This window comes from Haliotis cracherodii, unplaced genomic scaffold, assembly GCF_022045235.1.
Source record: "Haliotis cracherodii isolate W230 unplaced genomic scaffold, xgHalCrac1.p SCAF_15, whole genome shotgun sequence".
NCBI lineage: Eukaryota > Metazoa > Mollusca > Gastropoda > Lepetellida > Haliotidae > Haliotis > Haliotis cracherodii.
In genome coordinates, this window is record NW_027266270.1 from 22018010 (window position 1) to 22033509 (window position 15500).

Here is a 15500-nt window from a genome sequence, read left to right on the forward strand (position 1 = left end):
CGAAGATGATTTTCAGTTTCGTTGATTTCGTTAGGTTTCGTCCAAACAATATTCTTTCATCGTTACTTTTCTACAATTGTGATGGAATAATATATTTCTAATAAATTATAAATCAACCATTTAGTCGGGAAATATAGTTTCATTAACGATGTGAATAACTGACAAGGTCCCACACATGTCAGCACTCCTAGCGCAACTAGGACAATGGTTCACTTTCGTTATTAAAAACATCGTGTAGAATCTAGCTAGTTATTGTGACAGAGTGTCGTGGGTCAAGCGCCAGGTTGTCGCGCGGAGGGTCAGCGTTCGATAACTACAGGTAATGCCGGCTGTCAACTGCCGCAGGTTCGCTGTAAAGAGTTGATGGGGTTCATGTAACTACCAGCATCCGTAGACTGATGCGTTCGCATCCCAGACTGTCCCCGATTAAGATCCTTTGTATGTGGGCACCAAACCTGAGCTCGTGGATTTACTGAAGTATACTCTTAAAACAAAGTAGGGGATCCTAATAAATAAACTCATCTTAAAGTTTCCAAAATTGTAATTTTATAGTAATGTTATAGTGGTCCTATTATTCCAAATGGTTCACAAAATCTTACTTATTGAAATATTATATTTAAATTTTAATTTTGTGAACCATTTGGAAAAATAGGACCACTATAACAATAATAGTTGTATGATACTAATGAACGAATAGGGAACGCATTACAACCAGTAGTGAAGTATGACAGTATGACCGCCGCCGATCTTGAAGGACGATGGTGGTAAGATGGCGAATTTCGAAACTGACGTTTGTGTATCAATAATACGTAATACTGCTTCGATTTGTCAAACATTCGTTCACTCGACGAGTACCACTGTGGATGAGTTTCCCAACGGCGATTTGAGGGAGTCTGGCCACCTCCTCTTGGAGCGTCTGGTCTAGTTCAGCCAACATGGTCGGCGGCCAATGACGTTGACGCACTCATCTCCCTTTCATATCTCAGACGTGTTCAGTGAGTGAGTATGGTTTTACGCCGCTTTTAGCAATATTCCAGCAATATCACGGAGGGGGACACCAGAAATGGGTTTCACACATTGTACCCATGTCGGGAATCGAACCCGGGTCTTCGGCGTGACGAGCGAACGCTTTAACCACTAGGCTAACCCGACCGCCCCAAGACGTGTTCAGTAGGGTCAAAGCCATGGCATTCTATGGATGTTGTTTGGAGGTGAGCATTGACGATTCGTGCACAGTAATCGCGGGCGCTGTCGTTCTGAAAGACAAAACGTCGACTCACACGTCTTGCAGATAAAGGGTGTCAGTTTGTTGTCCCGATAGTACTGTCCAGTGACCCTTCATTGCACAATGTGGAGTAGGGTCATAGTGATGCCATCCCACACCATAACAGATCCACAGCCAAATCAGTCATGAAGTCTCAGGTTAACATTGGCTTGGCATTCATTTCGACGTCGCCAGACAAGACCACGCCTATCAAGAAAGTGCAAAGTGAATCGGGACTCATCTCAAGACATGACACGTGACCAGCGACGATTGCCCCAGTTTCGACGTTGTGTACACCATTGGTGTCTGTTGGCAACATGATGATATGGTGGGCGGCACAACACGTCGCCGTCAATCATGGAGATAAGCTGCATGTAGGCGATTTCTATCGCCTGACCTCGTACTCCAACCGCCTGATGAACGTTCGCAGCAATTTGATTCGCCGTTTGAGCTCGATTTCGTAGGGCCTGGTTTCGGATGAATCGATCCTGTACTCTTGTCGTTGACCAGGGACGCCCTGAACGGGGTTGACCGTCAACATTGTGGTTTTGTTGGTACCTGTTCCATGGTCTGCTACACAGACTGTGAAATATTGAACGTACAGACTTCTGCTAGTTTTATAATTTGACATTATTATAACCAGCAACCGCTTTTCTTAGATATTTTGCGAGTGCTTGAGTCAATGTTCCCCAGTCAGCATTATTACAGTGAAATCACGACGACTGTAAATAACAAATCGAGCGAGGTTTAGTCGGCGCTTGCGACAATAATGCGGTACCTGGGACCTGTCCTGACACGGTGAGTCAGGTGCAATGGGGATTGACATAAGATTATGGCACTTACAGCTCACCCGTGAACATCCGGGTATGAATAGGTCTTTAGCAACCCATCCTTGACGTTAAAGGCGACCACGCTTCTCGTAAGAGGCGACTAACGGGATCGGGTGGTCAGGCTCGCTGACTTCGTAATTGCATGTCATCGTATCCCAATTGCGTGGATCGATACTCATAATGTCAGTCACTGGATTGTTTGGTCCGATTATTTACAGACCGCCGTCATATAGCTGAAACATTGATGAGTGCGGCGTTAAACAACAAACAAGCAAACAAGCAAACAAACAAACGCACAGCTCTGTGTGTGCGTGCTTGTATTAGCCCGGACTAATTCCGGTTTAAAGTTCTAGCACACTGAAATACACTGCCGCAGTTTTGACTTGAATACTCAGAATACTAACTCTGAGCCCTTGTCATATCGCGTCATGCCGAGCACCAGACAGATTATTCAGAAAAACATTCAGTTGAAATGTATGGGATTTACACTCAAGAATGTTTGAATAATTATTTATATGTAAAATTGTGAATGACATGCATGTGTACTTGTCTTTGTTTTATTCCTTAGAGGGACATGGATTATTCAGGAAATATATTAATTATAAGTGCAGTGTGTCTGACAAATCTAGAAACCATTTCCAGGGAATAGGGTCAGGTTAAAACGTTGTCCAAAAGCAGACGCATTACGATACATTGATGAATTATTCCGTGTGAGAAAAATATTAAAATAATAAATAATCGACTTGCCTTTGCATGTGTTTGTGACGCTGCCACCGGTAGGGCAGGATACGCTCACCTTTTCGCGAACACCTGGTATCATTACTATATGATAGTGATTCGTAAACACATGTTAATGATAATTTCGGAATCGTGCCATCAACTCTGCTTTTACCAGAGATGTTTATTGAATATGGAAAGTGTTTTGTCTTTTTTATCATTATAATAAGAGCTAAAACTGCACCTGTGGTGAAGCGGTTATATAACCCTAATGTAAACCCACACTCGTTTTCCTTAACATTCCAAAAGGCAATCTGCAGAGATCCACGAGTAGCCAATATCTCGAGAACTCCTAGAATATAGAGCTTAGAATCCTGGACCAAACTTACAAGATTGATAAGATAGCGCAAATAATGTTCTCTGAATGTATAATACACCAAACACTTTGAAACTGGTGGAAAACAGTTATGTATGAAACCAAGAAAACAAAAGAAAGCTTTAAGCCTGAGTGAGTATGGTTTTATGCCGCTTTTAGTAATATTCCAGCAATATCAAGGCGGGTGACACCGGAAATGTACTTCACACATTGTACCCATGAGGGGAATCGAACCAGGGCCCTCGGCGTGACGAGCAAACGCTTTAACCACTAGGCTACCCCAACCGCCCCGAAACCGTGAAGAAACGTCAGAAACCGGTTGAATAAAGTGTATAAGAAGATTGTGCATATAGAACATCGACAATTTTACATGCTTAAGAGTTCCACAGGGATAAAATTGTTCCAATGGTGTGTTATACATAGATTTCTGAGGTGAAATGGGGTTTAACGTCGCGTCCAAGATTATTACACTTATATAGCGACGCGATGTACGTGTGTGTGTGTTTGTGTGGCTGCTTGTACTAGTCCGGACTGATGCCGATTTATAGTGCTAGCTTACTGAGATACCATGCCGCAGTTTAACATGAATACCCCACTCAGACACTGACTCCGAGCCCACCAGTCCTTGTTTGGGCCCCTTAATGCCGAGCGCCAGACAGGGTAACAACAAGTACCATCTTTTAACGTCTTTTGGTATGACGCGGTCGGGGATCGAACCCTGGACCTTCCGCTCTCCGGGCGGACGCTCTATCACTAGACCACGGAGGCGGTCGCACCGGAAGTAAAATATATGTGACAAGATAATGATATATCATATCCATACTATGTATGCAATTTATGATTTAAAACAATATAAAATTATACTCCACCTTCAAACCGAAACATGATAAAAGGTTCGCTTCGCGTCGCACGTGACCGATAATACAATGACATACACGAGCGCCAAGCGTGTCAGTGATCTTTCTTAAGTTGGTTATTAATATAGCAGGCACGATCGTTCAATAACTATTTCAATAAAGTCGCCAAAACCAAGTTTGCCACATCTGCACATCCGTTGTCTAAAATAGCCATTTTTCCCCAAAAACGAATTTCGCCGCCTCCAGGAATCTTTAATAATCAAACACAGTATGGTTTAATATGCACAAAGCATTTGTTTTTGTCAATGGGTGAATGTTTCTGTCATTGCTAAAATTGTTGGTTTGGATATTTAACAAGAGAAAGTGATATTTAGAATGTCGAATATTTAGAAATGTTTAAATCGTGCCGATCAATCACATTTTCCGGGTTTGACAGTTAGTTGCGAAGAGGAAAGTGTTTGATGTCAACAGATCGGTTATTCAACGCATGTTTAGCAACACTATATCAATACGGAGCAAAGATAATGGCACAGCTAGTTATGGTGTTGGATTTTATTTATTATTCAGACATTCTGAGTGGATTAATAAAAAAGGTTATTTATTTCATGTTTCTATATGAACAATCGTTTCATGAGAACGATGAAACATGAATGATGGACACGGCATATATGAGACGTTTGTTTCCACGTGCCCATCGACCACCGATTTATGTTATTTTCAAATTCGTTCTTTTAGTACGCTTTAATTTCATACCACACTCTGAGATCATATTATTATTGAACATGTGTAACACGTATGAAACGTTTCTACGAATTCTTGAACAAAGGTTCTCAGACTTCCATGGCGCTGCAATTCGAAATTCAGAGTTGCGTCCCTTTGGCGTGCCTGAATCCTATGACTGATTATGATTTGTGGTTTGTCAGCACCAAAGTGAAAAACGTCTTAAACCTTCATCACTCCGAGTCTCCTCAAACAGTACGCTGCCACACCAGCATTTCATGGAGCTCGCGACCACAGTAGCTTGACTGAGGTTGATAAACCAGTTTCAGTTCCATATACAGGTATATTGTCTATACTCGCCTTTGTGTGATAAAGACTTTAAAAGCATTCGATAAATCCCATAAGCCTTATATTCCATTATCTCTGAAAGAAGCAAACATCAAACGAAATGAGCAACCATTTGATTGTCAGGAAGGAGTCCGGCATGTTGCTTTCAAATCATTATTTTATAATGTATACGAACTCAGTTATTTCTTCCCAACGTGAACAGGTGACTCATTTTTTTAAATTAATAAAAATAGCGAATTATATTTTGTGTCTACAAGAAAAGGGCTCGCATTAATTTTCACACACGCACACGCACACGCACACGCACACGCACACGCACACGCACACGCACGCACGCACACACACACACACACACACACACACACACAACCCAACCCAACCCCCAACCCCACCATCTGAAAAGCATATGGCTTGTCCCTAAGTCAACTAAGGTGATCTCAATTTCGCTATATGTCATTTTCACTTGGCAGCACACAATTGGCTGAGACTATTTAACCATGTTACAGTCACTGTAACTATCCCTCATCCCTGTCAGGGCATGATAGATGTTCTCACTTAAAACTCTTTCACGAAAACAATATTTACAGCTCTCTGTTTACACGCCGTGACCTTTGAACCCGCCTTGTTACTTTAATAATAATAAGAAGAAGAATAACAATAATAATAAGAATAGTAAATATAATAATAATAGTTCGATTGTGAATTAATACACCTGCATACTACGTTAATAAGTATATATGGGTGTAGCGATGACTCCCAGCCGTTTATCATAGCCCTTCTCCTATCCGTATATATGTCAAAGTACATGAGAACTTTGTGCATTAGAGCTTCTAACATATATTTCAAAGTGGCCGAGCTAAGATATAAATTATGCCACTCTTATTGTTAAATGTGTTTTTTTATTGTCTCTTAGACATATATGTAAGTAAACCAGTATGTGTTATTATTGTAGTGTTTGGTATTCGGGGGCAAGAGACAGAAAAATATACTGTATATAATTATCCCATGTCATGTCAAACAAGTTGTTGACATATGTAAAATGAGTCGTCAGCAAGTGGCAATCATTTTCTAATCTTGCCAAACTCTTGCTTACTCCCCTGACCAATAAAATGTCCCAGTGTTATAATATACAATCCCTTCAACAAATATGTTCGTGAAACCCTACCTGTGCCCAGGTGAACGAGGCCCACCTGATACATAAACAGAAGAATCCAGGTAAAGACTTTCATCTCGCCGCTTTCCAATCAACACAGGTAGAACAGGGTTCTCTTTCAGGAAACAGATGAACACGTTTCACTGGCAATCTTTGAAATGACGTCGTGTTTTTCCGTATAACATAGCTATTCACAAATCATAGTTTTATAGGTACACTCCGTCTTTTGAGAGATTTATATCTCTTGAGTGAATAGTTTAATAGTCTCACGTCCAACGTTACGACAGTCTCTGCTTAAAACTCGAAAACATCAAAGACAAGAGTTCACACGATTTCCCATTTTAACAATCTGTAAACATAAGACGTGATTAATCTTCAAAACGCATCCTTGACGTCAAATGCGTTCGTATTCTACAATCTGGTCCTGGTAATATTAAGCTTCTTCGTTGACCTTCTGTTTTAGGAGTTAGTGGGTAAAGTCCCTTGATCTTACAATCACACACGTGAAGATATTCCTTTACACCAAAGAAACTGTCGTTTGTCCTTTTCGTCTTATGTGTGTGAGAAATATTCAGTGTTTGTAGGGCTGAATATATATACAACCTCGCTTCCATACATCACACGGGACGTCAACAAAATAGTCACCGTTTGAAAGCTGGACCCACACGAGAGTGTGTGATGAATCGTGCACTACATATTATTTCATCACATAAATCCAACTCGACCGTTGTAAATTAGCAACTTTTCCGAAACAACCTTTTTCACGCACGACCAACCACACATATATTACTTATACCGACTGTCACAAAGTGAGAAGATATTCGCGAATTATGATGTCACTGTTTCCGTGTCTATATCACTCAATCATATTCTCCAGGCTCACGTGGTCTTGCCGCCGGCTGAGAGGGCTTCGTCTAACATCAGTCGTACACACACAACGTTGGATGGAGGTCGGAGATGACCGTCGCTTGGCGATATTTAGATGCTTTTACCCTAGTCCAGAACGTCACGTGATCTCAAGACGTGTTTTTTTCTTGATTTCCCAGCTGGGTCGCTGTAAAGAATGCAACACATCTAAAGAATGACTACAGAGAATATAGTTTTTGAACTGCAAATTCCACCGATATGAAAAGGTTATACTTATGTGTGTGAAAACATAACGCCGTTCTCATTTAAAAGATGTTCAGTACATAACGAAAGCAGGCACAGAGCAAATATTGATTATTGATTTGTTAATGCATATAATGATTGCGTTACAACGTACATTGAAGGGTTTATCATAGGCTGTTTGAGAAATTGAGGTTGAAAAATCAATGAGAGGAAAAATCAGTGACCGAATATTAGATCAATAGAATAATCGACAATATGCTGTTACTGTTAATCAAACTGATTAAGTCATGTCGTATATATTAATTTTAGACATATTTAATCAAATAAAACCGAGACTTTAAAAAAATATCTATAGATCACACTATCTAAAACATCGAACTAACACACAGAAGCGGGTCGTTAAAAAATACTAAAAACATGGGATATCAGCTGCTAAAAGGTGGGCAAAACTAACCCTAGTCGTTCGCCGGATCACAAAGCACCTCTCGGAAGCAATAGCTTCATCTGGGGATTAGAGCGACCCAGTGATGTCGTTCGACAACGCCTGTCAATCAGACTGCTGCTTCCAATCATCTGTTAGCCGACAGTCACGTGACACGTGTCAATCACACGCTGTGTGCATACTAAGTGACGATTCTTCACAACTGCACGCTTAAAATGTACACAACACGATGCTGAGAATAAATAGTCGATAGAAATGAACTGGGTCTTGCCATCGAGAAATATGCCAGGGGTTATTTTCCCCTGTGTCTCAACGAATTCAAACCCATCACAGTGTTAACACACAACAACAGAATCGTCTGTTCTTCAAAATGAGGGATGTTTTAAAATGTTATATTATTTGCCTACCTGACGCGGTATTCCGACGGGCGGCCTACACTTGTGTTGAACATGACAAAATTAGATGGGCCTTTCATAACTAGTGTAAAAATAAATGATACTCTCTATTGAAGTTGAAATGTCGTCCCTGACATGTTGAATGAGACTTCAAAGCACAAATACACACAGGCGCACACCCAAGACTGCCTTCAAGCAGCGAAAACACTTTTGTTTTGTTAAAGAACCGACAAGTTTCGTGCATGAAGACATGGAACTCTTTAGGGATAACAACTTTTTTTAATTGTTTTAACGTCCTTTCAGGCAACTTGTCACTTCATCAGGTGAATACTTGGCGAACGAATTGAGTTATGCATGCTGATACTTGCAGTATTTGTGTTTTTATCATGTCTTTGAAGGTCGAATCTAGCATTTTTAAAATGGGGGGGGGGGGGGGGGGGGGGGGGGCAATCATTTTTATTGCCAACAAAATACTACATTGGTTTTCAAAGTTGGGGTGGGGTTCCAGGCGCCCTGGAGTGAGAAATGATGCCGAAAACGGATGTTGGATAAATGATTTTAAAAAGGATGTGAAAAACATCAGTTTTTACCAAAACTAAAATAAGATTCGTCACTGGACATGTTTAATGTCCTGAAAAAAATGTGTTGTGAAAAAATTCCTCCTTTCATGGAATTGTTTTGTGTGTTTTGGTTCAGAGACAAAAATATCCCATCTCTGATATTTCTCGTGTTCCACGCCGTGATATTGTGGGATATTGCTTAAAAGCGGCGTAAAAATATATTCACTAACTAATATGAAAGGATCGGTTCCTAATATCAAGGCGTGCCTGTTTAGTGTGGAAGGTCCGGGTTAGAAAAGGTCTTCAGCAACCCATGCTTGCCGTAACAGCCGACTGTGCTTGTCGTAAGAGGCGACTAACGGGATCGGGTGATCAGGCTCGCTGATTTGGTTGACGCATGTCATCGCATCCCAATTTCGTAGATCGATGCAGATGATGTCAATCACTGGATTGTCTGGTCCAGACTCGATTATTTACAGACCCCCACCATACAGATGGAATATTGTTGAATGAAGGGTTATACAACATTGATTCACTAAAACTTGCACAGTGCACCAAAGAATCGTGTGGGTTTAACTCTGAAAGATTTATTTTTATTTTGTTTTAAAAAATATTCAAACGGGAAACTGGTGTTGCCATGGTGACGGGCACGTCTCGTGGGATACGGAGCCGCCTGTTACTGGACGTCAAGCGATGACATGGCTGTCATCTTTAGGTACGTTATGCTTGACATGTATGTATAATGTAGGAATAAGTGTAGCGAGACACGGGACATGACAGGAACACCTCAAGCCAAAGAGACGTGTATTTCATGATACTCTGTTTCAAAGACCCGGGATGATCCGGGATGGAATAGGTCTTCTGCAACCCATGCTTGCCATAAAACGCGACTATGCTTGTCTTAAGAAGCGACTAACGAGACCGGGTTGTCAGGCTCGCTGACTTGGTTGATGCATGTCATCGCGTATCAAGTGCGTGGGTCGATGCTCATGATGTCAATCACTAGATTGTCTCTTCCAGACTCGATTATTTACAGACCGCTGCCATAGAGCTGGAGTATTGCTGAGTGCGGCGTTAAACAACAAACAAACAAAACAAACAAACGCTATTTCAGTATTGTATTGCAGTAATGGTCGATATGCGTTGGGGTAGCCTAGTGTTTAATGTGTTCGCTCGTCACGTCGAAGGCCCGGTACGATTCCCGAAATGGGTACAATGTGTGAAGTCCATATCTGGTGTCCCCCGTCGTGATACTACTGGAACATTGTTAAAAGCGGCGTAAAACCGTATTCATACATAAAGGGAAAACATTTTATGAGAAAACGAGTATCAACTATAAAGAGAGCATGTTTTTGTCGTTGCTCCCAACAATAATTCAACTTCATCAGGGCGGAGTGAGTGAGTGAGTGAGTATGGTTTTACGGCGCTTTTAGCAATATTCCAGCAATATCACGGAGGGGGACACCAGAAATGGGCTTCACACATTGTACCCATTGTCGGGAATCGAACCCGGGTCTTCGGCGTGACGAGCGAACGCTTTTACCACTAGGCTACCCGAGCGCCCCCAGGGCGCTGTGAGCTTGACAAATTGAACACAGTTAGGGAAAAGAACCTGGGTCTGCGGCTTGACGAGTGAACACTTTAACCAAGAGGATACATTGCCCCTTCGTGGTGGTGGTGGTGGTGGTTGTTTAACGCCGCACTTACAAAAATATTTCGAAGATAATTTTAAAATAAAAATGTTGCTTAAGGCAATCCATGACCAACACCTTGCAACTAAACGTGGTCTGTCACTTACGCCGGTATATATTTGACTGAACGTGTGTCTCTTTATACTTTTAATGTATTTTGTTTGATATTTGTTTCATAATAAATCTGCTCGGAAACTATTAAATTCACTGTAGAGGTCAAAGGTGTATTCGCTTCATGTATTACGCTCACTGTAAATGGCAAACTGACGTTGTTGCATCATACATCATCATACACGACCCGTCTCTACACCGACATTTTGCGCGACATTGACGTCATGTAGATACACGACGGGAGATGATGTGTTTGTGGAAGTCCAGGCCCACGTTTCTCAAACAAATCTATATATACGACAATCGTAAACCTACGTGAGTCCATCTAAGCCTATGCCTCGTGAAATATGAGAGTTACGATCGTCTTGTAGATCGGGACCAATCACGATTGAGAACATGAAACTCCAGGAACTGAACGAGTGAACGAGAGTCTTCTGTGGATAATCCATACACTCGCTGTTCTGGATTTTACTTGTTTGTTTTGTTTGTTTATTTGTTTGTATGTCCTTTGTTTAACGCCGCACTAAACAATATTCCAGATACATGACGGCGGTCTGTAAATAATCGAATCTGGACCAGACAATCCAGTGATTGTTATCATGAGCATCGATCCACGCAATTGGGATACGATGACATGCATCAACCAAGTCAGCGAGCCTGACCACCCGATCACGTTAGTCGCCTCTTACGATAAGAACAGTCGCCTGTTAGGGCAAGCATGGGTTGTTGAAGACCTATTCTACCCCGGATCTTCGCGGGTCTTGTACGTGTCAAAGTTTCAGGCTAACTAAAGGCTATTGACTAATGTGGTCATGTTGAACACCGATTATTTCAGTCTAACGAAAGCATGCGCCGTCAATGTAGTGTTGTTGAACAGCGATGAATGCTCGCAAATCAAGAGTGACGTAGTTTATGACCCTTATTTGCCTTGTGACATACCTACATCTGTTACACTGGTACCGTTACACCCACTGATTACTAATCTGTCACGTTCTATAATTACAACACTGTGAGCGTTAACTTCCACTGTCAGACATTACCTACACATAGCCCGCAATAAATCCATCATGCACAGTACACGTGGACCCGTGAAGATCCTGGTCAGAATAGGTCTTTAGTAACCCATGTTTTTATCATGTCTTTGAAGGTCGAATCCAGCATTTTTAAAATTGGGGGGTCCAATCATTTTTATTGCCAACAAAATACTACATTGGTTTTCAAAGTTGGGGTGGGGTTCCAGACGCCCTGGAGTGAGAAATGATGCCGAAAACGGATGTTGGATAAATGATTTTTAAACGGATGTGAAAAACATCAGTTTTTACCAAAACTAAAATAAGATTCGTCACTGGACATGTTTAATGTCCTGAAAAAAATGTGTTGTGAAAAAATTCCTCCTTTCATGGAATTGTGTTGTGTGTTTTGGAGCAGTGACAAAAATATCCCATCTCTGGTATTTCTCGTGTTCCCCACCGTGATATTGTGGGATATTGCTTAAAAGCGGCGTAAAACTATATTCACTAACTAATATGAAAGGATCGGTTCCTAATATCACGGCGTGCCTGTTTAGTGTGGAAGGTCCGGTTAGAAAAGGTCTTCAGCAACCCATGCTTGCCGTAAAAGGCGACTATGCTTGCCGTAAAAGGCGACTAACGGGATCGGGAGAACAGGCTCGCTGACTTGGTTGATACATGTCATCGTATTCCAATTGCCTAGATCGATGCTCACGATGTCAATCACTGGATTGTCTGGTCCAGCTCGATAATATAAAGACCGCTTTCATATAGCTGGAATATTGCAGAATGCGGTGTTAAATAATAAAACAACGAACAAACAAACAGAACACGAGGGTGAGTTCATTGTTTTAGGGTCAGAACATACTTTTTTTTCTAAATTGAAGAACATCTACCTTGAATGAAGCTGTCTGTTGACGCGATGCTTCGCACATACATTTACATTCTGACGTTCAGTTGCTTGTGTATGTGACGTGACATGACGTATTGACGTATCTAGGGGTGGGTGAGTGGGGGGTAGGGGGGGTGGGGATGGGGGTTATCGTCACCGTCACACTTGGAGATGAATGCCTGTTACAACCACACTCTAACCTGTCCGTTTATGGAGCTGGTGTCAAAATATTCTGTGACCAAATAAAACGTGATCCCTTCGAGTTGAAATAATTCCTATATTTGGACAGGTGTTATTTTAAGGATATTTTAAATTTAGCACTAGAGCTCTCTCGGAATTGACTGGAACGATTATATAACATCCTTCAGGTGTTATTGTGTTAAAGCTGTGAAGACCGTTTTTATGTTAATAATCGTATTATTTCCTGTTTATCTCTTGATCCTAAGCTTTAAGATTCCATTCATCTTGTTCCCCATCTTAAAGATTGCCTGCATACGGAGTATAAACTTTGCGAACATTTGGATCATGAATAAAATGACTGAGTGTATGTGTACGTTATACGCCGCCGCTAGCAATGTACCAAGACCGAGGACATATAGGCCCTTGTCTGGTGTCCCCCGCCATGATATTTCTGGAATATTGCTAAAAGCGGCGTAAAACCTCACTCACTCACTCACTCACTTACTCATGTTGGGAATCCAACCCGTACGCTCGGTGTGAGATATCAGTTATTTTTTGGAATGTGTTTAAATCCAAAACGGAACAAAGGTTTTCCGTGTATAAACTAAAAACGGTTTCTGATCTTTACAAGTGGAAGGTTATACGATCTCATTTCACACCGACAACACCTCCCGACCCCCACACTACACACACACCCCATCCTCTAGTGGTCTAGTGTTAGAGTGTCCGCCCGGCGAACGGAAGGTCCGGGGTTCGATCCGCGGTCGCGTCATAATGAAAGACGTTAAAAGATGGTACTTGTTGATACCCTGTCTGGCGCACGGCATTAGGGGGCTAAAACAAGGACTGGTCGGCTCGGAGTAGGTATACTGTGTCTGAGTGGGATATTCATGTAAAACTGCGGCATGGTATCTCTGTGGGCTAGCAGCTACACTCATACGTACATGCACAAGGCTATATAATTGCAATAATCTTGGACGCGACGTTTAACCCCATTTCACCCCACCGCACTATGATACAATAATAACAAATGTGTTAACACCTTAAATGCAGGACTCTGAATATTGTTGGGGTTTTTTTCGCGTTGATACATACTGCAGCATACAAGAGTCATGAATTGTGGAGTGTTTGTTTCAGTTTGGAAGCCGGTTACTTTGACTTTAAAACCTTGAGATGTTCAGATTTATACATGTAGGTTGATGTACGTAAGTTAACACAGAGGTCGACAAATTATCAAATGTACATATATAATCAAAGAGGTAGGCAGATGGACAAATGTACATATGTAATCACAAAGGTAGGCAGATGGACAAATGTACATATGTAATCACAAAGTAGGCAGATGGACAAATGTACATGTGTAATCACAAAGGTAGGCAGATGGACAAATGTACATATGTAATCACAAAGGTAGGCAGATAGGCAAATGTACGTATGTAATCACAAAGGTAGGCAGATAGGCAAATGTACATATGTAATCACAAAGGTAGGCAGATGGACAAATGTACATATGTAATCACAAAGGTAGGAAGATAAGCAAATGTACGTATGCTATCACAAAGGTAGGCAGATGGACAAATGTACATAAGTAATCACAAAGATAGGCAGATGGACAAATGTACATATGTAATCACAAAGGTAGGCAGATGGACAAATGTACATATGTAATCACAAAGGTAGGCAGATGGGCAAATGTCCATGTGTAATCACAAAGGTAGGCAGATGGACAAATGTACATATGTAATCACAAAGGTAGGAAGATAAGCAAATGCATGTATGCTATCACAAAGGTAGGCAGATGGACAAATGTACATATGTAATCACAAAGGTAGGCAGATGGACAAATGTACGTATGCTATCACAAAGGTAGGCAGATGGACAAATGCACATATGTAATCACAAAGGTAGGCAGATGGACAAATGTACATATGTAATCACAAAGGTAGGCAGATGGACAAATGTACATATGTAATCACAAAGGTAGGCAGAGGGACAAATGTACATATGTAATCACAAAGGTAGGCAGATGGACAAATGTACATATGTAATCACAAAGGTAAGCAGATGGACAAATGTACATATGTATTCACAAAGGTAGGCAGATGGACAAATGTACATATGTAATCACAAAGGTAGGAAGATAAGCAAATGTACGTATGCTATCACAAAGGTAGGCAGATGGACAAATGTACATAAGTAATCACAAAGATAGGCAGATGGGCAAATGTACATATGTAATCACAGAGGTATGCAGATGGACAAATGTATATATGTAATCACAGACGTAATCAGATGGGCAAATATATGTATGTAATCACAGAGGTAGGCAGATGGGCCAGTGTACGTATGTAATCACAGACGTAATCAGATGGGCAAATGTATATATGTAATCACAGAGGTAGGCAGATGGGCCAGTGTTCGTATGTATTCACAAAAGTAATCAGGTGGGCAAATGTATATATGTTATCACAGAGGTAGGCAGATGGGCCAATGTATGTATGTAATCACAGACGTAATCAGATGGGCAAATGTATATATGTAATCACAGACGTAATCAGATGTGCAAATGTATATATGTAATCACAGACGTAATCAGATGGGCAAATGTATGTATGTAATCACAGAGGTAGGCAGATGGGCAAATGTATATATGTAATCACAGACGTAATCAGTTGGGCAAATGTATGTATGTAATCACAGACGTAATCAGATGGGCAAATGTATGTATGTAATCACAGAGGTGGGCAGATGGGCAAATGTATATATGTAATCACAGACGTAATCAGATGGGCAAATGTATGTATGTAATCACAGACGTAATCAGATGGGCAAATGTATATATGT

At 41.2% G+C, this 15500-nt stretch overlaps 1 protein-coding gene across 1 annotated transcript in view; it reads right to left on the reverse strand.

The window, feature by feature from the left end:
• The window catches only part of LOC139461951 (A disintegrin and metalloproteinase with thrombospondin motifs 6-like), a 38663-nt gene extending 31972 nt beyond the window's left edge, over window positions 1-6691 (reverse strand). The window contains exon 1 of the mRNA XM_071243440.1: window positions 6278-6691. Within this exon, the coding sequence (XP_071099541.1) occupies window positions 6278-6341 (64 nt within the window). The 5' untranslated portion in view covers window positions 6342-6691. The remainder of the gene's footprint in view (window positions 1-6277) is intronic.
• Window positions 6692-15500: the final 8809 nt, after the last annotated feature.